General features: G+C 42.7%; 1 protein-coding gene across 1 annotated transcript in view; it reads right to left on the bottom strand.

Annotated features, from left to right (window-relative positions):
- Svep1 (sushi, von Willebrand factor type A, EGF and pentraxin domain containing 1) overlaps window positions 1-25,588 on the bottom strand; it is a 177,029-nt gene that overhangs the window by 33,568 nt on the left and 117,873 nt on the right. The window contains 12 exon segments of the mRNA XM_028857786.2: window positions 693-1,365; window positions 10,489-10,656; window positions 11,914-12,105; window positions 13,459-13,543; window positions 13,763-13,939; window positions 16,338-16,457; window positions 17,078-17,251; window positions 18,217-18,387; window positions 19,335-19,458; window positions 20,565-20,689; window positions 22,787-22,962; window positions 24,728-24,929. Coding sequence (XP_028713619.1) covers window positions 693-1,365; window positions 10,489-10,656; window positions 11,914-12,105; window positions 13,459-13,543; window positions 13,763-13,939; window positions 16,338-16,457; window positions 17,078-17,251; window positions 18,217-18,387; window positions 19,335-19,458; window positions 20,565-20,689; window positions 22,787-22,962; window positions 24,728-24,929 — 2,387 coding nt within the window.

The following is a 25,588-nucleotide window of genomic DNA, read 5'->3' as shown; positions in this document are numbered from 1 at the left end:
GACATTTGTATCGTGCTTAATGATCTGCTCATCATGGTGAAATTACCTTTAGGTATCTCAAAGAGCAACGCAAAAACTGAACTTCGTATTTAATTTAAAAACCAGAGCGACAACAAATATCTCTGAGTTCTATTTAGGTGACAAATTATATAAAAAGCAAAATGGCATTTCATTAAAATTGGCTTACTCTGACTTCATACTTAAGGACAAGATATGGTACAAAGACCTTGGAATGTCTGTAGCTTACGATAATGCAGAAGGATGTATATTGAGGAAGCTGGAGCAATGGCTCAGTGGTTAAGAGCTCTGGCTGCCCCTCCAGAGGACTAGGTTTGAATTCTCAGGACCCACAGGAGGCTCACAACTGTCTGTAACTCTAGCCCCATGGAATCTGTTGTCCTTTTCCGGTCTCCTTAGGCACCAGGCACACACGCAGTGCACGGCCATATATGCAGGGCAAACACCCGTACACATAACACAAACATTTAAAAGATATATATTGTAAGGTTTCGCAATGACCTTGATTCCCCTTTATTCAGTCCACGCTGTGTATAGATTCGAGGCACTTGTGTTTCAGCGATCAACCTGTTACTGACTCTACTTCTCAACACCGGACTAGCCGTGGTTAATGTCATCACTCACGGCCCTGTGAGTGATGACAGTCATGGATCATTTGGCAGCTGCTCTCTTACCTCCAGAAAGCCATTCTCCACCTTGGGTGGTTCACTACAAGATACAGGGTGGCAGGTGGGCATGGGTCTGCTCCACTGTCCGGTGGCCTCACAGGTGCTCTTCTTCTCCCCTTTGATATAGAACCCCTTGTGGCAGCTGTACGCCACCACGGCCCCAAAACTGTAGTTTGTTCCACTCGCATAGCCATTCATGATGCTCGGAGGCTCTCCACACCGCACCGGGATGCACTGGACTGCCATGGGAGAAGGGCTCCACTGTCCGCCTCTCAGGCACTCGATCTTTGCCGAGGTGTTCAGCACGAAGCCCTCCATGCACTTGAAGCTCACGACTGAGCCCACTGCAAATTTGGCTTTGCTCACAGATTCCAAGATGCTGTAGGAAACAGATGGGGGTTTCTCACAGAAGTGAGCTATACAGCGTGGCACAGCCTGGCCCTCTGGGGGAACCCATTTCCCCTGGGCATTGCAGAAAAGCTGGGCATTGTCAACCATGATATAACCGTCTGCACAGTAGTAGATTGCAGTGTCTCCGAAGAGCCGGTGGCCAGTCTCTGGAGAGGCGTGGTCCACACTGGGGGGCTCATCACAGGAGACGGCCAGGCACTGATGATTACTTGAATTCCACTTGCCATTGGCTAGGCATACGATGGTGTCAGGGCCAGCAAGGGTGAAGCTGTGGAATATTAGAGAAAGAGACAACTCAGTACAGTATTGAGAAAAGGCATTATGTCTTCTCTTTTCATTTTTTAATCTTTCCAATACTAACTTTGCTTTTATTTTTAGTTTTTTTAAAAATAATATTTAGCATCTGAATATTGAGCTTATTGATCCAATGATTTTAATGCTTGATCAGAAAGGAAATAGAGTTAAGACTTTTGCTATTTAAGGAACTCTAATGATTGTTACAGGTGTGTGTGTGTGTGTGTGTGTGTGTGTGTGTGTGTGTGTGTGTGCAGTTGTATGTGCGTACATGCTTGGAGAGGTCAGAGGTCATGATCATTTATCAGGAGTCCTGCACCTTATTTTTTGAGAAGGAGATTTTTGCTGGGACTTGAAGATTTCTGCTTAGGCGAGGCTGGCTGGTCAGTGAGCCCCAGACCCTGCCACCACGGCCACATCCAGCTTTTTTAATTAGGGGCTGGAATCAAACTCAGGTCCTCCTTTTATTAGCTGAGCCTGATCCCCAGTCCCTGACTATTTTTCATTTTTAAAATAAAAATGAGAAATAAGGTTTGGTCCTATATGACTCAATTCAATACCAGGCCTCCATAGCTTTCATAGCTTTAGTCTGTTAATTTTCATACTCTTATTAAAAAAAGCTTCAATGGGCCATATTTAGCCTGAATACAACTTATAGTTGCCCACTTACATTCAGTCAACTTTAAAACAGTGATTATAATTCTAGGCTCCAGTGTTTTCAAACCTCTGCCCATGTGGTTAGAGTTAAAAAGCTTTGTTCTGCATATGGCTATTATGCCATGCAACGAGTGTGCAGATACGTTTTACCCAATAGCTCCCAGCCTTTCTTTATGTACCAGGTATTTGCCCATATCTGATGACAAATTGACGATATGCTCCCCAGGGCTATCTCCACAATGCAGAACAAAACATTAAGCTGTGCGGTATTAGGGAAGCTGCATCTGAGGCATTCTGATTTTCACTTTCAATATCTTAGACAACAGAGTTTTGAAGGGATGTCTGACATCCAATCGGTCTGTCGTTTTGCTACTAATAATGAGTAAGGGAATGAAAGTAGTCAGGTGACTAATTGAATCCTTGTTAGACATTGTGATTGGTCCGTCTTACGGTTGGCTGAGCGGTGAATCAGACAGGCCCCGTCACTTGCCTACTACCACCCAGCTGTTAGCAGAAGATGTGAGGTTCGAATTCGGCTACTAGATTCCAACACTTCCGTCTTTTCCACAATGCTGCTTTCTCCCTTTGTTTTTCTTCTTTTCAGACTAGTCAAGACTACTGTGAGTGGGCATGCTGTAGAGCTGTCAGAGTATAAATTATTTAGCCCACCTTTCAGCAAAGATTCTCAAGTCATTAGTAACCAAAACTTTCACTGAGGCCCCTTTTAGTTCTAAAAGGAATAATCTATTAGAGAGAAACTGAGATTCCATCAACTTCATCAGAAATATTCATACTGTCTATAGGGGACTGATGGACAATTCAACAAAAATGACAGATAGCTGTAGAAGACTATACATCCGCCTTAACTATGGTCATGTACCATGCAATGTGCAGAAGTGGTATTTAAATGAATGCTCTTAGATACTTCCAATAGATGAGTGAAGTATCCACTTAGAGCCTTTTCAGTTCATAGTTTGGGAAAAACCCAGTTCCTTGTTAGTAGATGTGGACTTAGCAGGTGTTTAGATGACATCTTTCTTTCTTTCTTTCTTTTTTTTTTTTGTTTTTTCGAGACAGGGTTTCTCTGTGTAGCTTTGTGCCTTTCCTGGAACTCACTTTGGAGACCAGGCTGGCCTCGAACTCACAGAGATCCACCTGCCTCTGCCTCCCGAGTGCTGGGATTAAAGGCGTGCGCCACCACCGCCCGGCTAGACATCTTTCTTAACAGTTACAGAAAGGCACCCACAGCAGTATGCTCAGAGCATCATTTTATTGTTGACAAACCACAAGGCCTGGCCTGCTGATTTGACTGTCCCTGCATGGACATGGCCTGGCTGGAAGGTCTGCCTACTGAGGCTCCTGTTGTTTTGCAGCTCAGCTTGAATCATTCACACACTTGGAAACATGCGTCATCACCGTCCTCGACCCCTTGATGTGGCTGGCACTGTGCACTGGCTGAAGTTCATGTGCACAGACTCAGACAGCCCTGATTTGTAGGAATCCATTGTTCATAAAGTTTTCCCTTTATTCCCTGGCTCCAGATGTTCTGAGGCAGAAACATCTGTCTCTAGAATCTTCCTTATTCCACAGGGCATCTTGAGAAAATGGAAACAGTGTTTTATAATTTGGCGGCTCTTGGTGGGAGCTCTGACCCTTGACCTCCTGAGAACACTCCACCAACTACTTATTTTCTTAATGGAAAAAAAAAATCACAGCAAACTAGCTTTCTAATAGAATGGATAATGACCACTGAACACACACTCTTGAAACATATAAATTTGAAGAATTCATGTTCAGAACCTTCAGTATCCCCCAGTCTAGATTAAGACCTATTTTCCTTTCTGCATTTCAGCTGACACTTATTTCTTCACACATGACCCTTTGCAGCCAGCTGTGGGCCAGTCACTTCCTTGGGGCACAAACGCAGCACTAGTGAAGTACTTGTTTGCAATGGCCAATGGCTTGATGTGGCAGGCTGAGTCCAGCTGTGGGACATTGTAAGATACACATCTGGTCTCTGCCCTGTGCCTAACATGGAGTTCCTGAGGCCTTTGTAATTTCCCAAGTGCCAACATTGGGCACTTGTATCGATAGACAATGTGCTCACTGAAGGCGAGGCTAGATCATGAACGAAGATAAACATATTTTTTAAAAGTCAGAACTTTAAGATGATAAAGAAGGATCTATATTCTAAGTGACACAAAAGGGGAATTCTTATAAGCTATCACTTAATCACTTAAAAAAAAAACAAATCACTTGTACTATTTAATTCTGTTAGAAGTTTCAAAGTGTATTTGAACTATAGAGGACATCTTTTACTCACTTATTTTGTTGAGGGAATCATTCAGAGGATGATAAACATTTACAATTGTTAACATATGCCTATAAATGCTGCCTACCAAAGTGAGAAAATGTGAGTCTAGGCTAAGTCTAAAATGTGAGAAAAACATATCCATCTAAGTTGAAGGAATACTCACTTAAACTCTCTGTAACCTTTTGTATTTTCATTCCAGAGGTCTTGAGGACAATATTTAATACTTTTACTAAAAATCAGCCACACACACACACACACACACACACACACACACACACACACACACACACTATGTTCCAGGTAAAATGACCCATCAGTATCCCAAGTATGCTTTAGGACCCCAGCAATACACAAGAGTCCTTTGGAAATGACAGAACACTTTTTGGATGTGATTTTTCTTTTTCTTTTTTTTTTTTTAAATTTAAGATTTATTTATTTATTTATTTATTTATTTATTTATTTATTTATTTATTATGTATACAGTATTCTGTCTGCATATATGCCCGCAGGCCAGAAGAGGGCACCAGACCTCATTAAGGATGATTGTGAGCCACTATGTGGTTGCTGAGAATTGAACTCAGGACCTCTGGAAGAGCAGCCAGTGCTCTTAACCGCTGAGCCATCTCTCCAGCCCTGGATGTGATTTTTCAATAGTTGGATTCACAGGCCTAAATGAAGCTTACTGCCAGCATGGGCCCTGGGAGCTTTTTGAGTGAGCTTGGAGAGAGGCATCAGATCCCTTTCTAAAAGACAAAAGCAGCTCATTAAACAGCTGCAGGCTAAAGACAATAATAGTGTGAAGAAGCATCAGTAATTGATCTTGTTTCAATTCATAACAACAATCGAAGATCAAAGCTGTTGCTTTAATAGATCCAATAATTGCATTTAGAAACTTATATGTGAGAAGAATCAAGAGAGGGAAACTCAATAGGGTTTTTAATGACATCATTAACCCTTTCATGCCTCTGAGTTTCACACCAACGAATGCCAACCTAAGGATGAGAAGAAAAATAAGAAACTAATGACCTCATATATTTGGCCAAACAACTGAAGCACCTTGCCTCTGGCATGTAGGTGTTGATAAAAATTTAGAAAAGATAAACGTTTGGGTAAATGATAAATTGGGAATGGCGAGTTTGAGAAGCTGCTTGCTTCTTTCCTTGGCTGGCATGGTTATTCTACTCTGGTTTCTTGAAGTTCTTGCCTCCTCTCCGGAAATTTGAGACTGTCTTGCTCCCATGATTCATGAAAAGACTCTATCAAAGCTCATCACCAGTATAAAAGTTAAAAACAATCAACCAACTGAACAACAGTCCAGCATCCACACCTAGCTGAAGAGCTATTGACGGATGCTAATTGAAGGGAGACAGCTTCCTTTAAGGGTGCGGTCCCAGGTAGGTGGTCCATGCTCTAGGGAACAGCTCCATATCTGTGCACATCTGGCCAGCACAAATTGGACTCAGTGGGTGGTAAACAATCAAAACCAAGCAGAGGCCATGAAGTTTGGAGGAGGGTTCAGGGAGTAGGGGGATCCTAGAGGAGTTATGGGGAGGAGTGGAGGAGTGAATATGATCAGAGGACATTGTGTGCATGTATGAAATTCTCAAGGAATGAACAAAAGTATTATATTAAAACTAACAACGGTGAGACAACAGTAGGAATGTGTGCTTGTTTGTGATGTTTGGATGGCTGGTTGGCTTATACAGTATGACAGGCAGAGCGAAGGCAGACTAGAGACTTGAAAGGAAGTAGACTCCACTTTCAGGAGGCTGAGAGCATCTCAGGATGTGGAAGGAGACAGCAAGACAGGTCCCATCACACAGAAGTCATGGCTTGGATACAATGATACTATTCTTAATACAGCAAGATGCAGGGAGGGGAGGTTGTGTGTGCTAGACAAGCTCTTGAGAGGAATATATAAATGGAAAAGACAGAGAGAGAATGAGAGTAGATTCCTGGTTCTGGCTGTCACATAATCTCCAAACGCTCTCTCTAGAATACTTGATGAGATAGATCTAACAGACATTGTTTTAAATGCATAGCTAGGCTGACCAGAAAGGAAATCTCCATGTTCCCAATAAGAGGCAGACATTGAAACCAGAAAAGTAAGCTTGCCAATAAATGCTGTGGTTGCCTTTGGATTAGTCCAAAAAAGGAACCAGAGAGAAAAAGAAACACAGCCTTGGAACTGTATTAGTAACAGGAGTGTCTGGCAGGAATCCACGTCCTAGAAGGAGGTTTGCTAACATGTGAACTTGCAAAAATTCAATCCATCTCTGTTCCTTCAGAGGTGCTGGGCAGAAAAATGAGGCCCCAGCTAACTATAATTCCGTGCTTCATATGGATTTCACATTAGACCTCATACTACTCGCTTTGTATGTAAAACCTTTCAAACTGATAAATTAACATAAAACTGAGGGCCCTGGGGTAGCTGGTAGAAGAAAGAATCCAGAGAGTCACCTCATGAGAGGTTGTTGATTTTAGAAGTTTTCAAATATAAAGAAATGACAAATAACCGAGAAGACAGGTGCATTTATCCTGGTGGAAGCATTACACTGTGTATGTATTGAAGCATTATATGATACCCCCATCAATGCATATAATTCTTAGATTTTCATGTATCCGTGTTTTTAGAATATCATTTTAAATTAAAATATAATTACATTATTTACTCCCTTCTCTCTCCTCCTCCTAATCTTTCCCATATTCTCCTGCCTCATTCCCTCTCAAATTGATGGCCTCTTTTCTTTAATTATTATTATTATTACATATATGCATAAATATAGAACTACAATCTGCTGAGCGCACTGATTGTTGCTTGTATGTATGATTTCAAGGCTGACCACTTGGTTTTGGATAACCAATTAGGGGGTCATCCCTAGGGAAGACTAATTCTCCCTCATTTAGGATTCCTTAACTGCCTATAATTCTTTGTCTAGGGGTTGGGGCCTGTGAGAATTCCCCTTCTGTCTTAGCATGACTGTGAGTATTGTTCTTGTTCAAGTCTTGTTTGGACAGACACATTGTTGGGGTATTATGGGTGCAGCTTCCTGTCACTTTTAGAGACTCGATATCACAGCCAACTTCCTGGTCTTCTGTCTCTTACAGTCTTTCCATCCTCTCTTCATTTGTCTATTTTTAACAAAATAGATTTGAAATTTCACATAGCTGTTAATGATTGGACCTTCAAGGTCTTCTTGCCTGAAGGTGTTGTCGCCACCTGCTGGCAGTCACTTGTAAGTCACACTTTTATTAGGCTATCGGGCTGGCAAAATCACTTTTTATTTTGGCAATTTGTTACTATCTTGCAAAGCTCAAAAATGCGAAAACCCCATGATCATGGTCACAACTTGCAATGTCTAGTGTGGTGGGAGTAGATGTCAACATCAGGTGTCTTTATTGCTTTGCAGTTTATTTTTTGGGACAAGTTCTCGACTGAACCTTCTTGCTGTCTTGGTTAGAGAGGCTGGCCAGGGAGCCTCCAGGACCTGCCTGTCTCGGCCTCCACCAGCACTGGGTTGATGACATGTGCCACCCTGCTTGGCTTCTTATCTGGGAGCTGGGGGTCTGAAGTCAGACCTCACGATTGTGTAGCAAGTATTTTACCCACAGAGCCGTCTCCGCAGCCCAGAGACGACACGTTCCGACAGGGCGTCTTTCAGAGCAGTGAGAAAGAAGTCCAGTGGGCTAACATGTAGCTGAGAGAGAAGATTATTCCCACGTATATACATAATTAAAAATAAGGTAAGTATTTAAAGGGAGAAGTGATTTCATGTGAAAATGAAAAATTTAAATGTTACTTCTTTAATGAAACAATATGTACAAATAGACATAAACATGTAAATTAAGAGTATATTTGCCTATGCAAGATGTGTATGTAATAGTGGCAAGATAGGCATTGATACCTTGAGAAGAATATTGAAAATGGCTTCCAGGAGAATCTTTCGTATCATTTCTTTCATAAATCGATTTAATTATAGTAAAACTTTAACATGTACTTGTTGTGGAATGCTAGTTGAAGATATGTTACATTCATTTGTGCTGTGGAACATTTGTTTAATGATGCAAAGATGTGTTATATTCTTTCATGTTGCATTTGTTTAACTCTGTGAAGCTGTGTTACTCTGCCTGCCTCAAACACCTGATGGTCTAATAAAGAGGTGAACAGATAGCTAGGGAGGAGAAAGGATAGGCAGGGCTGGCAGGCAGAGAGAGTAAATAGGAGGAGAAATCTCGGAAGAGGGCGAGGAGCGAGAAAAGTAGGAGCGGAGGATGCCAGGGTCCAGCCACGCAGCAACACAGCCAGTCATGGAGTAAGAAGTAAAGAAAGGTGTACAGAATAGAGAAAGGTAAAAGCCCAGAGGCAAAGGACTAGATGGGGTAATTTAAGAAAAGCTGGCTAGAAATTAGCCAAGCTAAGGCTGGGCATTCATAAGTAAGAATAAGTCTCTGAGTATTTGGGAGCTGGGTGGCAGGCCCACAAAGAGCAGAGAGTGAGAGTGAAAAAACAACAACAACAACAACAACAAAAAACCAAAAAACAAAAACAAACTGCATGTACTTTTGTCTCAACGATGGGAACACAGGCAATTTTAAACAAGGCAGTTGGTTCTTTTCACTTCTGTCTTTTCAAAGACCTTGCTAAAGATGTGACCAGGAGGGAAGGGGACGAGACAGAAGCCCTCCCTCCAATGTTGCTGCTCCCCGAGGAGAGGATGGCGTCCACAAAAGGGCTTAATGTCCTTTCTATCCTTGGGAGATTGAACTCTGGAAAAGTAAAACTTTTTTTTAAATAGTTGGTTTTTGCCTTTTATATAAAAAAAAAATTACAAACAGGTAGTGACCTGTGACTGTGGGTACTTACTATCCATTTGTTCAAACAGCGAAGACAGTTCCCTCCTGTATTATGGACTTCGTATGATAATCATATCACAATGATAAAGTCATATTTGTACTGGTGCTTCATGAGTGTATAAAACACCACTATAAAAACCCATCAGCTTTCCTCAGGAGTTATGAGACTTACATGGGAGGATCTTAATTTAGGATTTCAGAAAGTTTTCATGTTGGCATTTGAAGCTCAAGATCTCCTCCAGAATGTGTTGTTACCACCTGCTGGGGAGAGCATCTGGACAGATGACGTGAAAGGCGTCTCCCTGGCAATTCAGAATCTGCACGCTCTCACCTCTGCACCAGTTAAGGCTGCATTGACCCTCCCCCTCCCGCTAAACCGTTCATCATCGTCTTTGTTCCCTCGTGACATTCACAAATATTAGCCTCTAGTGAGCTCGCCTGGCTTAGGAGGACATTCAGGACACAGAAAGGACAGGCTGCTTTCCCAAGGCTCCACAGTTATCAAAGGACAGAGCTGAAGCAGAAATCCAGAGAGCAGCGGCTACGGACACACTCCAGAGTGTGCCAACACGGAGGATGAGCAAACAAGAAAGTGTGCACAGAGAAGAAACACAGTGGCCACAGTGGAAGACGACCTGGGGTTTAACCACACTCAGTGCCTCGCTGCCTGAGACTGTAAATGAGGCCACTGGTTAAATAAAAGCCTTTGTAAATTGTTTCCCATTTTCCAACTATCATCTTTCAACCAAGTAAGATCATCCAAATAGAGAAGCCAAGCCGCACCTGCTGACTTCTCATCCTTGTACTGTGACTTGAAGTCTTGGCCTTGGCTTTTGAGGATGATAGACAGATACATGCCAGCCTCGATGCCTTTTCCACATTCTTGGTTAAAGTATAAAGGTATTTTGCACTACATTGTTTATTGTCTATTATCTGAATCTTTATTTTTTTTCTCGAGACAGGGTTTCTCCATGCAGCCCTGGCTGTCCTGGAATTAGCTCTGTAGACCAGGCTGGCCTTGAACTCAGTGATCCACCTGCCTTTGCCTCATGAGTGCTGGGGTTAAAGGCATGAGCCACCACCACCAAGCTAATATCTGAATCTTAACTTGCTAATGATAGTATATTCCAGGGAGCCACTGTTTCCACAGGGAAGTGTGCCTCCTCTCTACGCCCAGAAAATAAGAGCAGGAAGTTCTCAGGTGTGGCTGGCAGGAAGTTTCTTTTTCTGTCCTTGATGCCCCACACTCCTCTTCTCTCAGGCTCTACTTACCCCTCTTTGCATGTGTAAGTGACCACGTTCCCAAAAGTGAAGTTACTCCCAGTGATGACAGCATCCTTGAGGACTGGGGGCTCTCCACAGGAGACAAGGTGACAGGTAGGTGGTGCTCTGTCCCAGCTGCCTGAAGCTGTGCATTCTAGGAGGGATGGGCCCTGTAAGCTACAGAGAAGAAAGAGGGCTCAGGCATCCCTTTGACTGGGTGATTGTTTACTGCTGTGGGGAAATCGGAAGAAAATACAGGCTGTATGATGAGTGTTAGTGCATAAAATCATGCTTCTTCGCGTTTTATTGCTTTATATGAACAGAAGAGAAATTTTTATCACCCAGACTGTAATAAAATAATGAATGGATAAAGAAACATCACAACCACTTGGTGCAAAAGTCAAGTCTGATGTGCCTGTTGGTGGAGGAGGAACTCCAGGACTTCCAACTGGCAGAAAACGGGGATGAGAAATGTTAATTGACTAATTATTATCCAGCTGGAAGGTGGACACCTTAACAGACAGGTGATCAGAGTCACCAAGGCCCAAGGGTGCTGTCCTTCCAGGACCTGGCATTTGGGCTGTGTAGCTCATGACTTTGACCTCTGGTTGTCATTTGACTTCACAAACCCTGCGTCCCACATCATGGCTTACCCACCTGTGCTTCCAGCATGATTCGGACAGCCTCGATGATTTCTTTTTAAACATTTAAAACATTCAGTTGTTTATTTATTTGCTGGTGTGTGTGTGTGTGTGTGTGTGTGTGTGTGTGTGTGTGGTCAGAGGACAACTTGAAGGAGTCAGTTCTTTCTTCCCATCACATCGGTCCCATGGATGGAACTCACATTCTCAGGCTTGGATGCAAGCACCTTTTTCGTCTGAATTCTTTTTGGCCTTTCATTTATTACTTCCTATCCACCTGATCTGTTCACTTTAGAATCTGTTGAATACCTTTCTGGGTATAGCCTGACTTTCTCTATTGTTCCTCCTCTTTTCACACACGTGAGCGCACGTGCACGCGCACACACAGACACACACACACACACAATTAATCAAATGAACTTATAGAATTAAGACCCTTCCATGCTTTTCTTACACTGTGCCACGTACTGTTAAATATAATCTCGATAAGGCATGTATATATATTAAAAAAAGATACAAGGAAAGGCGTTTCCAAATGTTGATACTGTGCTCCACAACCGAGTTGGCTTCCCTCTTTAGAGTCTGGATGCTTCAGCAGTTGAACTGTGAGGACTCCTGGAGTCACAGATTGACCACCTCCCTGACATTTGCTGTAAATCAGGCTCCAAGAAGCACACAAATTTGAGACTATCCCCATGTTTATAGATTTGCTTTGGAAGTCAGCTGGTTCATCCACCCAAGCCCAGGAACAGCAGGAGATGGTAGGAAGTCAGGCTGGTAGCCCACCCTTTACCTGTAGCCGTTCTCACAGGAATACGATGCAATGGAAAGGTAGGTGAGCCCACTTAAGATGTATTTCCCATTATTTATGCTCTCAGGACTGGAACACTTGACCAGCTCACATACAGGAGAGGAGTGACTCCATGAACCACTAGCAAGACAGGCTGACTCCTCATCTCCAGCCAAAGTATATCCTTTATCACACCTGGAGAAGACAGAGGAGTTGACTGAATATGAATAGCTTTATTTTGCACACTTGAAAATTGTATGAGTGTATAACGTGTGTGTATGAGTGTGTGTTTGTGTGTGTAAGTGCAGCCCTGTACATGTCATGTTATATATACACCTGGGAGGTTGAAGGATAACCTCAGGTATCCATCCTGGCCTTCTCCCTTGTGTGAGACAGGTTTCTGTTGTTTGCTGTTGCATAGGCTAGGTGAGCAGGTGTGGGAGTTCCAGGGGTTTCCCTGTCTCTTCCCCTCATCTTTCTGTAGGGGTGTGAGGATTACAGATGCATGCCACGGCACCCAGCTCTGCCTGAGCTCTGGAGATTCAAGCTCAGGTCCTCCATCTCCCCAGCCCTATTTTGCATTATTTTATATGTACCCAAATCCTTAGAAAACACAAGGAATTTATGTATTTGGGGATTTTTTTTCCACATTGGAATGATTTAAAATTGTGTTTTCTACAAGGTTGAATATCATATTCTACAGTGTGAGATGTGAGAATTTGGCTTGTCTCCAAAAAGTACCATGGATGAACAGCTGGGAATGGACAGTTCTGGGTTTGAGAGTGATGTGAGCTAAGCCCCTAGTCTCTAAGGCTTGGACTCTCAGCTGGTTAATGATCAAGGTTATGCATTAGTTGGGAATGCCTTCCACCATGGTGCCTCAGGAGGTGCTGGCGGCCACGACAGGCTATTGTTCAGGAGATTTAAGGATATGACTACCAGTAGGTTATCAGATTTGATTTCTTTACACTATACTGAGCCAATTAATTCTATAATAATAATAATAATAATAATAATAATAATAATAATAATAAAAACCCTCTGGGGAAGCTGGAGAAATGGCTCAGCAGTGAAGAGAGTACACTGCTCTTACAGAGGACCAGAGTTTGGTTCCTAGCATCTACATTAGCAGTTCATAACCTCCTATAACTACAGCTTCAGGAGAACTGGTGCCCTCTTCTGGCCTCCATGGGCAACTGCACACATGGGGCATATACTCACACAAAGACACATAAATTAAAAATAAAACATCGAATCTTTATTTTAAAACAATCCTCTGGGATTATTTCCTGCCCCTTAGTATTCTACTACTGCTGACATGCCATTGACAAGTGTCCTATATCTTTTGTTTGTCTTTTGTCTTTTTGTTTTTGTTTTTCAATATAGAGTTTGTCTACGTAGCCCTGGCTATCCTAAACTTACTTTGTAGACCAGGCTGGCCACACACTCACAGAGATCTGCCTGCCTCTGCCTCCCGAGTGAGTGCTGGAACTAAAGGAGTGTGCCACCATGCCCAGCCTTGCCCCTTCCTTTGAAGTTAGCACTCACCTGTATGTCACCTTACTGCCATACGTGAACACTGCCCCGTCAACACCTCCATTTTCAGGCTCAGGTGGGGCACCACAGGAAATGGCTGGAAGGATGGAAACAGAAAGTGAGGTTTTCTGAAACGCCCTGCAAAGCCCCCTGAGAGCGCATGGCTTTCAGATTTTATCCCCTTGTCCTGTTTAAACTTGAGCCCAACACCTGGCTTTCAGAACAAAGGCTGACATGACTTAGAGCTTACCACGTCAATCATTTTCTCTTTCTAGAACTGCCCAACCCGGTAATCCCGGCCATTTTCTCAATGTACCTTCACAGGACGGTCTGACATGATTCCACTCTCCAGTCTCCAAACATGTGATTTTGCTCACTCCCAGCAGCTGGTACCCTTCCTCACAGGAAAATGTGACTTCGGCACCCACTGTATACATCTCACCTGATGAGTGGCCATTTTCTGGATTTTCTGGAGCTTTACATTTTACAGGTTCTTGAAGGAAAGTTTTTGTGGGATATTAAGTGGCATGCACACAACCATACAAAGTCACAACGCAAAAGAATTCTACAGCAGTTAAGCCAACTGTAAACATGGGACAAAGGCTTTTGAAGAAAGAGGCACATAAGTCAGGGACCTGCTGGACATTACTCAGAAAATACACTGTATAGCACTTATACAATATTTTTTAAGGTTAGTTTCATTGTTTTCAAATGATTTATTTTATTAGTCTAAATTATGTGCATATGTCTGCATGTGGGTATACATACCAGAGTTCTGGTACCCATGGAGACCAGGGCTGTTGGATTCCCTGGGAGTTGTATTTACAGATAGGTGTGAGCTTCCCAGTATGGGTGCTAGGAATCAAACTCAGGTCCTCTTCAAGAGCAGTATGTTCTCCAAGTTCTGAGTGTGTGTGTGTGTGTGTGTGTGTGTGTGTGTGTGTGTGTGTGTGTGTGTGCAGGTACTTATGGGGCCCAGAAGAGGGCGCCAGAGTCTTTGGAGCAGAGGTTACAGCCATTTGTGAGCTGCCCAGGGTGGGTGATGGGATCTGAATTCAGGTCCTGTGATAGAGCAGTGTATACTTTTAATTAACTGCCAAGCCTTCTCATTAGCTTCTAAACGATAGTATTTTGAAATTGAAATGAATACTGAGAATTTGGAAATTTTATGTGGCCATGAAGGCAGTTATCTAATGGGGAAGTGGTGATGCTATGAGCATGTGTCCCAGAAGGCTTTCCCTCCTCACCTCCTCCCAACCTCAGACACAGTTAAAGACAGCACAGACTTGGTTTCAAGCTGCTCTAAAGATATCTAATAAAAAAAGATTGCATAGTCTTGATTGCTGCCCAGGCTGATGACCTGAGTTTGATTCCTGCCATCCACGTGGTAGAAAGAGAGAACTGATTCTTTCAGATTGTCCTTTGACCTTCCCACAAGTAACAGAAAAAGGGGCAGGAGGAAGGCTGTGTTGACTTAATCTTCTTCAAGATATCTAGTCTATGGAAATAAAAGACCGTGTTTATTTATTTACTTAGCAGCACTAGAGGGCAAGCAGAGAGCATGCTCAGCAATTGCTCTAGTATTTAACTATACCCTCAACCCCTTTAAGGATTTTAAAGGAAATAATCTCAGAAAGTAATTGCAATTATAGGATTGAATTTTAGAAAAATAGCGGTAAGTGAGCAGAAAAACATGATGTCTAAATACTCACTATTTTCCATAGCAGATATTATCTAATGTCAAACACAGAGAAAAGTTACTTATGGAAAATTTGTAAGGTGGATTATGAAACAGAAATTAAAGTTATGTTCTCAAACTCTTTGGGGACATGATATTATAATAAATGAGTCTGTTTCCCATCAGGCATAAGATGCCTCTTGAAGTTGTTTCCTGGCTCCTGTGTGAACTCACTTGAAGGGGCACATTCCATATTTTCAGAATTACTTCCCTTTCTTGTTGAGTGGAAATATTTTTACAATGGTCTTATGTTTTATTCCATTTAAGACTGATCTTTTAAAGAGAGGAAATGCATCTAAATAAGATATTGTTGTGGAACATTTTTGCATCTAGCTCTCAAATAGTGCAGCATGTGGATCTTTTCAGCCTGAGAATCATATGATGCAGTGGTAGACATTCAACATTCTCTGTAACCAAGAAATTGTCTATGGTTAACCTAGTTTACATTTCTATTTCCATTGTGTGACTCTTGGGCACTTCGTTTTTTATTGTTGTTACTGTTTCATGCTTACTCCCACCCTGAAACAGGATCCCTACCTCATCCAAGCCTTTCTATCTTTTCTGTCTGTTTCAAATGGTATATTTTACTTTGGGGGTCTACAGGCAGATGTTTTGACCCATTTTTAAAAATTCCTCTCTACTTCCTATCTCACTGTTTTCTGGCCATTGCACGTATAAGAAATTTAGGAATACATTAGCGAGTTGAGCAACAGCCAGCATAATTACCAAAGCTAACAGAGGAAGGTGATGCCCTGAGGCAAGATGTCAATTTCCTTCAAGGACATAATTTTCTGTGACTAAAGCAGAGGAAAGAGGTTGATGGTGAAGCTATGAAAAGCATCTTCCTTGCTCTGTTTGGGGCCATGAGGCTAAATGATATTTCTGAATATATTGCTATTCTTCTACTATGTAGCTTCCTTTAACATCAGACAATACAGTTAGCTCAATTTTGTGCTTCAGAAACTGGGAACTCAGGGAAAGTTCAATGCTAATTAATTGTGTCTTTAACGGGTTCCTATGTGTCCTTGATGAGAACATTATCTTTCTCACCTATCGCTTTGGCCTTTGAACATGGGACTCCTGTCTTATTTTTAAATAACGTACCCTTAAAATGCATACTTGAATTGAGCAACAGAGATAAGAACTTCCATACCTGCACAGTTTTTGCCATCTCCCGTGTATGGTGGGTTGCAAGAGCAGATGTAGGAGCCGTTGGTGTTCAGGCAGGAGGCATGCTCATCACAGTCTGAGCCGACTGCGCACTCATCAACATCTGAAATGAAGACACCTTACAAACTGTCCAGGGGATTTGCTCTTCTTATGTGTCAGACATGTGCTTTTGCCTTTAGGTCACTCCATATCACTTAACACGTAGCACTGCATGCATTCTTGAATCTTATTTATTTATATTTTATGTGTGAGTGCTCTGCATGTACACCTGCAGGCCAGAAGAGGGCATCAGGTCTTATTATAGATGGTTGTGAGCCACCATGTGGTTGCTGGGAATTGAACTCAAGACTTCTGGAAGAGCAGCTAGTGCTTTTAACCTCTGAGCCATCTCTCCAGACCCACTGTATGTATTTTTATGACATTTAAAAGCAATCATGGTGATTACATTGCAAATGAACAATGGAATCTACCTCTTCAGTTGATAGGTAGGCAAGCAGAAGAACAGGAATGGGGATATATTCTTACTCTTGAACTTGATTAAAATGAGAAACAGTTTTGGCTCCTCGGAGAAGAAATGGCTGCCTTGCCATTACCCTTTGCCCAGGGCTTACTGGGATGGGGTGGAGTTAACAATGGGATGCCAGGAGAGCCTTAGAACTTGTGGTAAATGTTTTCCAAAGGACATGACTGAATCCACACAGCAGCTGCCAGCGTTTATCTCACCGAGACATGATGGTGAAATGCCATTCCAGCTCCCGTTGTCTGTACAGAACATTCTGGAATCACCCAACAAGTAGTAGCCGTTGTTGCACTGGTAGGTCACGGTGCTGCCGGCATGGAAGTCCTCAGCTGAATAGAAGCCATTCTCCAAGGCAGGAGGCAGCCCACAGCGAATACCTGGATTGGAGAAGGAGGAACACAACTGCCCTGGGAGCCAAGTGCTCGAAGGACGTTTTCTTCGCCTGAACCTCGTTTCATGTAGCTGCCTTATGCATGGGATTTTTCCGACTGCATACACACATTGGCTAGCGAGTGCTCTACATGGCTGGAGTCACACAGGTGCTCTCGGCATGTGGCACATTGTCTGGTTCACAGTAGGCAGTCAACTCATTCATTCAAAAACACCCGTGGCACTCTTACCACCCATCAGGCACTGTCCTAGGCGCTTGGCTTACAGAAGTGAACTAAGGAGATGGGATTCCTGCTTTGTGGCACTTCCTGTCCAATAAAGGGGATAGACAAGAAGATAAAAGTGTGTTGTGTGGGGTGGTAGCTGCTATTCTCTATTCGAGGCAGGAGTCCTGGCTGTACAAATCTCCTCACTTCATCCCCCTGGCCCTGCTGCTTGCTTAATTTTCTAGCCTTTATCATTATTATTCATTATAAATAAACATTATTGTATGTGATTGTTTATTTTTCCCCTGCCTCTTCTGCCAGAATGTAAACACAAGGACAGAGTCAGCATCTCTAGAACATGTATCAGTGTTTAGATAAGGTCAGTAATTAAAATACTGTTGAATCAGTGAATGAGTGGATACACTCAGCTCAAGGTACCTGTTCCTCTTTCCTCATCCAGCAGTGGCACACCTCAGGGCGGCTCTCCAGTCCACAGGTCCTTATTTCCCTCATCTCTAGGTCCTCGCTGTCACCTTGGATGCATTTGTCAGGGGTCTCTTTGCATCCTTATCATTTACTTCCCACATGGCGCCTGGCCCAGTCTCTTACACAGGGCAAGGACTGATGGACGTTCTCTGTCCTTGCGACAGCAGATAGTGAAGCATTTATCTATCATTCCCCAAGTGCTTATGTGGATCCCACGACTTTCCAGAGCCACCCACGTGAGTTGAACAAAGGCCACTCACGTTCGCAGTGAGGGAGGGGTTGTGTCCACTGCCCTTGGTTCAGACAATACTGCACAGGATTCCCGACTATCTGGAAGCCCGGATCACAGAACAGACTGACTTTGGAGCCCGGCTTTCGATCTCCTGAAGCAGTTCTCAGGTGTGGTACGGAGCCTTCTAACGATGGGCAATCTGAGGGCGCAGAGCACAGGTACAGAGCATGTCAGCAGCACAGCAGGCCGTGGAGTTAAGAGCTCAAACTCCCTTTTTGTACCAGCAGGGAACCAGCTTTACTGAAACCAAGTTTTCATGTACCCCAGTCACCGACAAACAAAATGATAAGAAAAAAAAATCTTATTTGCATCATCAAGTAATTTTCCTTCTTTCAACAGAAACCTGTTGGGTATTTCTTAAGGAACAAATGGTATTGGGGGGGCGGGTAGTAGTGCACCATTCATTCTAAAGTCAGGAATCCCACAGCACTTTAAAAATTCATTTAAATGCATTGATTTTTGGAAATAGATTATCCAGAGTGAATGTTCAGAGTGTAGGTGGGAACAGTCTTTGGTTTTATTTGTTTCACAAAAGTATCCTCATCTCAAGTAGGAGCCTAGGAATTTGATGATTATTAGAAACAAAAACAGGACTGAATAGATGGCTGTGGTTAAGAGCACTGGTTGCTCTGTAGAGAATCCAGGTTCAGTTCCCAGGACCCACACTGAAGACCCCAACCATCCTTAACTCCAGTTCCAGGGGATCCAGTGCCCTTATCTGGCCTTCAGGGGCACCAGGCACTGATGTGGCGCATAGACATATGTGCAGGAAAAACATACACATAAAAATAAAATGTAAAAATCTAGAAAAAATAAAAACAATACCAACTCAGAGTCCCCCATCTTTTTAATCTTACTTTATCTTCATCCAAATATCCTACCCAATTACTTTGTACTCTGCTGTACATAAATAATTTCAATATTCAAAACACCAGAAACTACATGAGGTAGATGTGAATCCTAGCTAAGGGCAGATTGACATGTGCCATGATGTAGCTACGAGAGAATTCTGAATTACATGCTTTTGACAGACCATTCTGGAAGAGTCAAGACATGGCAAAGTTGGTGTAAGAGAGAAATCCTCACCAGAACAGAATATGCTGCTGGAATCAACCTTCACCTTTCCTGTAATTCCCGACAAGAAATCAGGCCAGGCTAACACGTTTCCCCGACTGAGTTCCTCTAGGCAGGAGCTGGCCAGCGACTTCACCTGTGAGTTTAAAACACACTTTTAGATAAAACTTCTACTTAAATGGAGCTTGCATATAACACTTAACCCTGTTGAAACAGCCACAGATCGTTGTGGCAGAGGTGAAGAGAAGCATATTTTTGTATAGTATGATTGCAAAGGCAACAGGAAACTTTCTTCCAATCCCCATGATTAGGTCTCCCTAGTATTTCTCCTACTTAAAAGACTCATGATGGCCTGCAATTTTGAATCCTTTGCAGAGTCTCTTGTCTAGATGTTAAGGTTGGTTAAGTCATTTTTTTTTTCAAAAGCTACTATTTATGCTTGTGTGTGCCTGTGTGCAGGAGCTCAAAGTGACCAGAAGAGGGCATCATAGCCACTGTAGCTGGAGTTATAGGCAATTGTGAGCTGCCTAATATGGATTCTGGGAACTGAACTTGGGTCTTTTGCAAGAGCAGCAAGTGTTCTAAACCACTAAGCCATCTCTCCAGCCCCATCTATCAGTATGATTTTGAGAATGAATATTTATCAAGCCATCGCTTTGGGGCAAACAATCCCACAAATGTGTAGGTGGCCTTTTGTTAATCTTGCTAGAACTCTGTTATGTAGATGTCTTTTTCTCTCCTTTATAGTTAAGAAAAATGAAGTGTAAAGAGATGGAGTAACATGATTGAAACCACCCCAGAAATACTGTGCTTGAACTGTGGTTGGATCTCAGACTGTTGGACTCAAGTATGGCTTGAAATACAAGTTCATCTGTTGCCATCTATGGATGTCCTTATACCTAGTCGAAGCATAGTCTCTATGTTCTTTCCATCTAAGAAGTTATATATATGTATATATATATATATTATAATATATATATATATATATATATATGTAATACCCATATATATATGAAATACCCATTCCCATTTAAATGTCAGAATATCACTGAGAAACTAAAGGGCCATCATTGGAAATCAGTGTAGAAACATCCGCCTCACAGACCAAGCTATCCAGTATCGGTGATAAACCCTGCTAATTAGGAGTTTATAATGAGCTACGTCAACATTAGACTGTTCATGGTTTTACTAGGTTTGTACCTTTGTATCTCATTACTGTCATACACTGAAAATGGAATTGACCTGCTGTGGAGACAGGACATAGTCCCAGAGGTTGAGCTGGCTTATGGAGCCCACAAAAGACTCAGCTGGGTTGAATCCCTCTCCTTTTTTGTCTTGCTCTTGCCCAAGAACTAATGCACCACCACCTAGGGAAAGAGAGAGAAAGAGAGGGAGGGGGAGCGTGAGAATAAAGAAGAAGAGCACTGGCCTAATGGTTTGTTATTCCCCAAATGCCAATGTAATGCAAGTACAGCTGATACAAACGGATGAAAGTGTCATTGACAGCGAAGCTACGTAGCTTTATTACTTGGCTTAGCAACAAGGACAGATTGAGATTAAGTTTATGTGGACAGTCCAAGGCGGATGGAGGGTGAGCCCATCAGGCTCCAGTGGATAGTACATGTGGCTCCCTGCCTCTGATCTCAGAGATTCTCATATCTTGGATGCCTTTACTCGCTCTCTTGTCCAGCCAACTCTGTTTCAGCCTTCGATGGAGCCTGCAGCTACTTATGTAACTCCTCACGATGTGCTGGCTACAATATCAGGGTTGGAACTGCACAGGTGTAAGAGCAGAGCAGAAAGCTTTTCTGCCTGTGGGACTGTAATTCTAAGAGAAGATATGCACACAAAACACTTTCCACTATAGGGCAGCGAGTACAAAACTGTAGGTAAGCAGAATGGAAGACCTGTCGGAGAGAAGGAGGGGGAGAGGGGGGAGGAGAGATTATGAAGACATGTTTGATGAAGAGTTAGTTTTATGCAGATGAAAGATAGAGTTTCAGGGCAAAGGAGTAAAATGCCAGAAGACATACAACTGTATGGTGTGGTTTTTTTTCACACATATACACCCTGTTGCTCCATGCTGACCATGCCTGGGCTGACTACCCCACTTTAAAGGCCATCAGTGATGTCCCACTGACTTTAGGACGAAAACCTCAATTGTTAACCTGCCCTATAAGACTTTGTGTGATTGGCCATGACCCATTTCTACAGACTCGTGCAGTGCATTGTGCATTCACTTGTTCCATCTACATTCCAGATGTTTCCACTGGTCTTTGTTCAAGTTCTTTCAACAAAGTCCAGTCCCCTTCATCGGTTAGTGTTTGGCGAGCCTTAGAACTCAGGAAAGGCATCTCCCTAGCCTTCGTTAACATTTACTCTACACAGTTCCTTGGCTGTGGGCTATCATGGAGATGTGTTCCATTCCCCTACAGCAGTTACCTCAGCTTGAACTGCATGTGATTACAGACCTAAAACAATATACCATTCCTCCATTACCAATCCTTTTGGAGGCAGAAATTACATGACTTTGCTCACTATTAAATGTTCAGGTCCTTTCATGAGTGCCCAACTTAATTAGGGGGTGGGTTCTCAGTATATATTCTCTATAATCATAAATAAATAAATTTTAATGTCATTTCTATAATCTTTTGTCATTACAAAGTAAAACAAAGAGACATAGTTTTTAAAATATAAATTAAATATCTCTTTTGTGGCTCTGTAAAGGTGACCTCATCACATTTTCATGAGGATTGATCTTTTGTTATATAATTATTAGTATATTTTTCTTGGTTCAATATAACTTGCTTCTGGTTATATATATGATATAAAATGATAATAGTTCATTTTAAATATTTTAAGTTATTTTAGTTGAATTTTATTTTACCAGATACCGTTTTTAAGCATTGGAAACATGAGGAAAGTGAAGGATAATGATGTCTACATAACTCTTCCATGGCTGAATCTACACAGGTCAAATTTCTTGCCATGTAAGTCTTTGGCAATTTTCAAACTAACGCTCCCTGAATATTTAAAGTGACTTCAGAGGAAAGGTTGAGTTCAACCTGAGAAAGGACACAAAAGTTGAAAAATATACCCAGCAGCTCAGCTTATATACACTGTCCCAAAACAAAACAGATAGCCCCTAAAAACTGTAGGCAAGCAAGCAGGGTCCAGCAATAGCCAATCGCTTCCTTAGAAGACAGCTTAATAAACACTCTTAGCCCAGCTTGCTTCTTGGTCAAACCAAGATCTCCAAAGGCATTGCTTACACAGTCACACAGTTCATCCAGGGAAAAGGGTCTGACAGCTATGGTCTAGATAACTGATGGGTGGTGAGGGAAAGACCCAACCGTGGATCTTTGACTGGAAGCAAAGGCAGCAAAGTTGGCCAACGCTATGTCCATGTAAGCACGGCTGCCTCCAAAGTCTCACACACATGTACTGGTTTTGCTAAGACATACCAGGTATGGCTTTGCCAATGGAGAGGCCAGTACCACTGTCAGATAATTTCCCATCTATGTAGACTCTCCAGACTCCACCAGCACTTGTCCACGTGATTGCAATATGATGCCAAATGCCATCATTTACGGAGGGGCAGTTTGTGATCTTTTCTTTTCCATTCACATAAAGAACCCAGCTGTGGAGAGAAAGATTCCAGGGAATACAGTCAATGGCACCACAGTTCTTTCCCTGGGGCATGTTACACTTTATCTTGTGTGTGTGTGTGTGTGTGTGTGTGTGTGTGTGTGTGTGTGTGTGTGTAGTACTTGTGTAATCCATTAGTCATTTCCCCCCTCCATCTCATAATATTTTAGAAGCTTATCTGAGTTACTAATTAATCTAAATTCTAGCTCAATGTAAACACTGATGAGTGAGAAAAAGTCTGAGGATAAGTCAAGATAATTGAAATGATTTACCATCCTTTGGAAAGTCAAGGAAGAGTGAGAGTTGCTCAACTGTCTGAGAGTCTTCCTCTAGAACAGGCGTTTTCCAAGACCGGAAGCAAACTTGGGACATCCATAGGAAGGAAGTATATTTCAGGACTTAGGCTACTGACTGGGCATCTGTATTTCCTCACAATTCATGTGTTCAAAGTCCTAACCAACAGTCTGGCAGCATAAGAAGAGAGGCTTTTTGGGGTGACTAGGTCATGAGGACCGGGCCCTCGGAACAGGATTACTGTGGTTACAAAAGAGGACAGAGGGATGCCTTTTGGCTTCATCTTTGAGAGCACAGGGAGAACATCCCTGGAAAGAATCTGTGAACCAGTGAAGGACTCTCCCTAGACCCTGGTTCTGCGGCTACCTTGAGCACAGACTTTTTTCTATTAGCCTGAACAGACTAAGGCAGTTGCCAGACTGGCCATATGGAAGCTCAAATACATCTGTCCAAATGAAAGAACCAAAAGAGGGTTCCAGAAACCCCACCACTCAGGGGAGTGGTATAAAGACAGTAAACAGTTTAAAATGGAAAGTGTCCAAAGGTGAATGGAGAAGAAGAAATGATCCTGGGAGGAGAGTAAGTCTTCTCAGATACTAGCAACAAGGAGAGGAATATTCTTGCTACACTGTTTTCCTCTCTAGTTTCCCCCTTTCCTCTCTTTAGCCAAGCAGGCAACAGTTCATTTTTTATGTACATTTTACCTCAAGTGTTTGCCAATGTCTTGACTTTTTTTTTCTCCCCTGACAGTTCAAGTTCACTAAGAATTGTGTTTGATGAGGTTTTTACCAAAACAACGAGACTCTCCAAGCCTGAGAATAAGAAAGATCCCAGTAGATCTCTGAGACCTGCAATCTGCTCATTAGGCCAACACGGTAGGTGAACATGAGAAGAAAGGCCCCATCCAATCCTGTGCAGCCTAGCTGGGGGGTGGACTTGCAGCCTCCCTGAGGCTAGATACAACTGGGATGACTTTATCAACAGTGAAGGGGAAGGTCTCTGGTGTTAGATTTAGTTGTTGTACCCTGAGGTTTTGCACTGATTCTTACTCAATAGACCTGTCTCCCACAGACAAGTGTTGCTGATAACCCTTAATCTTTGGATATCCTGCTATATAAAGAAGAGCACCAACCTCCTGAGAGTTAGACCTGACCTTCCCATGATACGACTTGTAAGGGGCAGGGCAGGGCAAATCATTTAGGCTTTCTGAAATTGTATTCTGCTGTCTGGTCTGTAGAAGGGGCAGTATTTCCCCAGGGCATTGTTAAGAGAAAATAATACAACATCTATGACAACACCCATACTTGGCTTTCCCCGAGAGCTTGCCCAGATGTTCTAGTTGACTGCCATCCAAGGCTCCATACTCACTGGTTCCCAAGATAAGCCCTAGGCAGGATTCACTTCTAACTTGGTGTCAGGAATGGTGTGGTGTCTGCCACATCCGTCCTGACAGTTTTGCTTACCCATTATAATCAGTCAGGAGGAAGGTGTTGTCTTTGTCGCCCTCCAGAGCATAGGAGATCGGCGTCCCATAGTTGATGACATCAGAGGATTTCATCCAGAATGCACAGGTTATGGCATGGAGAGATGGAAGTACTCCATCTAGTATGACATAGCCGTAGATGCCAGAAACTTCGAAATCCAGGTTAAAACCTGAAGGCTGTTCTGCAACGAGAAGGAGAGTGTGCAGAATGTGGCATTCCTGGGCACTGTCAGTTGTCTGGGAAAGAAGGGGGCAAGAAGCATCAACTCCAAAGAAGTTAACTTCACAAGCATGAAGATTTGAGAAGCGATTTCAAAATTAAGTAGCGCATACTTATGAAATTATGTATTTTGTATATATTTAACCAGTGAGTATACATAATAATAGGGGAGAACACAGCTGTGCAAGGGAGCAGAAAAACAGGATTGTAGAGGTAGAAAGGCTGAGAGCTGATAAGGCAGGGTGTACGCTGATGGGAAGGATTGTGGAGAGAGAGGGTCCTTGATGCTGCAGAGGAGGGAGAAGCTAACTCAAGGGCAGCATCCGCCCTCACTCAGGGATGTCTTTTCCATAGCGGACGAACAATCAACCCTTCTATTCAGCTCTGCAAAGCCTATTCTATCACAAAAGTCTTTTACCCAAAGACTTCAGTCTCCTCGGAAGGAAATTAGCATTGATCTATTGACTCTGACTTATCTGTCTATCAACCTTCACTGCCCAAGGGAAGTGGCTTTTTAGTGTCCTTTCTGGACACATGAAAGAAATAGAGATGATAATTAAAAGCTACACAATTTCAGAGATGAGTACTTTGGTTGGTTCATTTGCTTGAGTTCAACTTCAG

The sequence above is a fragment of the Peromyscus leucopus genome, chromosome 2 (genome assembly GCF_004664715.2).
Source record: "Peromyscus leucopus breed LL Stock chromosome 2, UCI_PerLeu_2.1, whole genome shotgun sequence".
In the NCBI taxonomy this organism is placed as follows: domain Eukaryota; kingdom Metazoa; phylum Chordata; class Mammalia; order Rodentia; family Cricetidae; genus Peromyscus; species Peromyscus leucopus.
The sequence above is the reverse complement of the archived record's forward strand: the minus strand, read 5'-3'. Positions and strand labels throughout refer to the sequence as shown.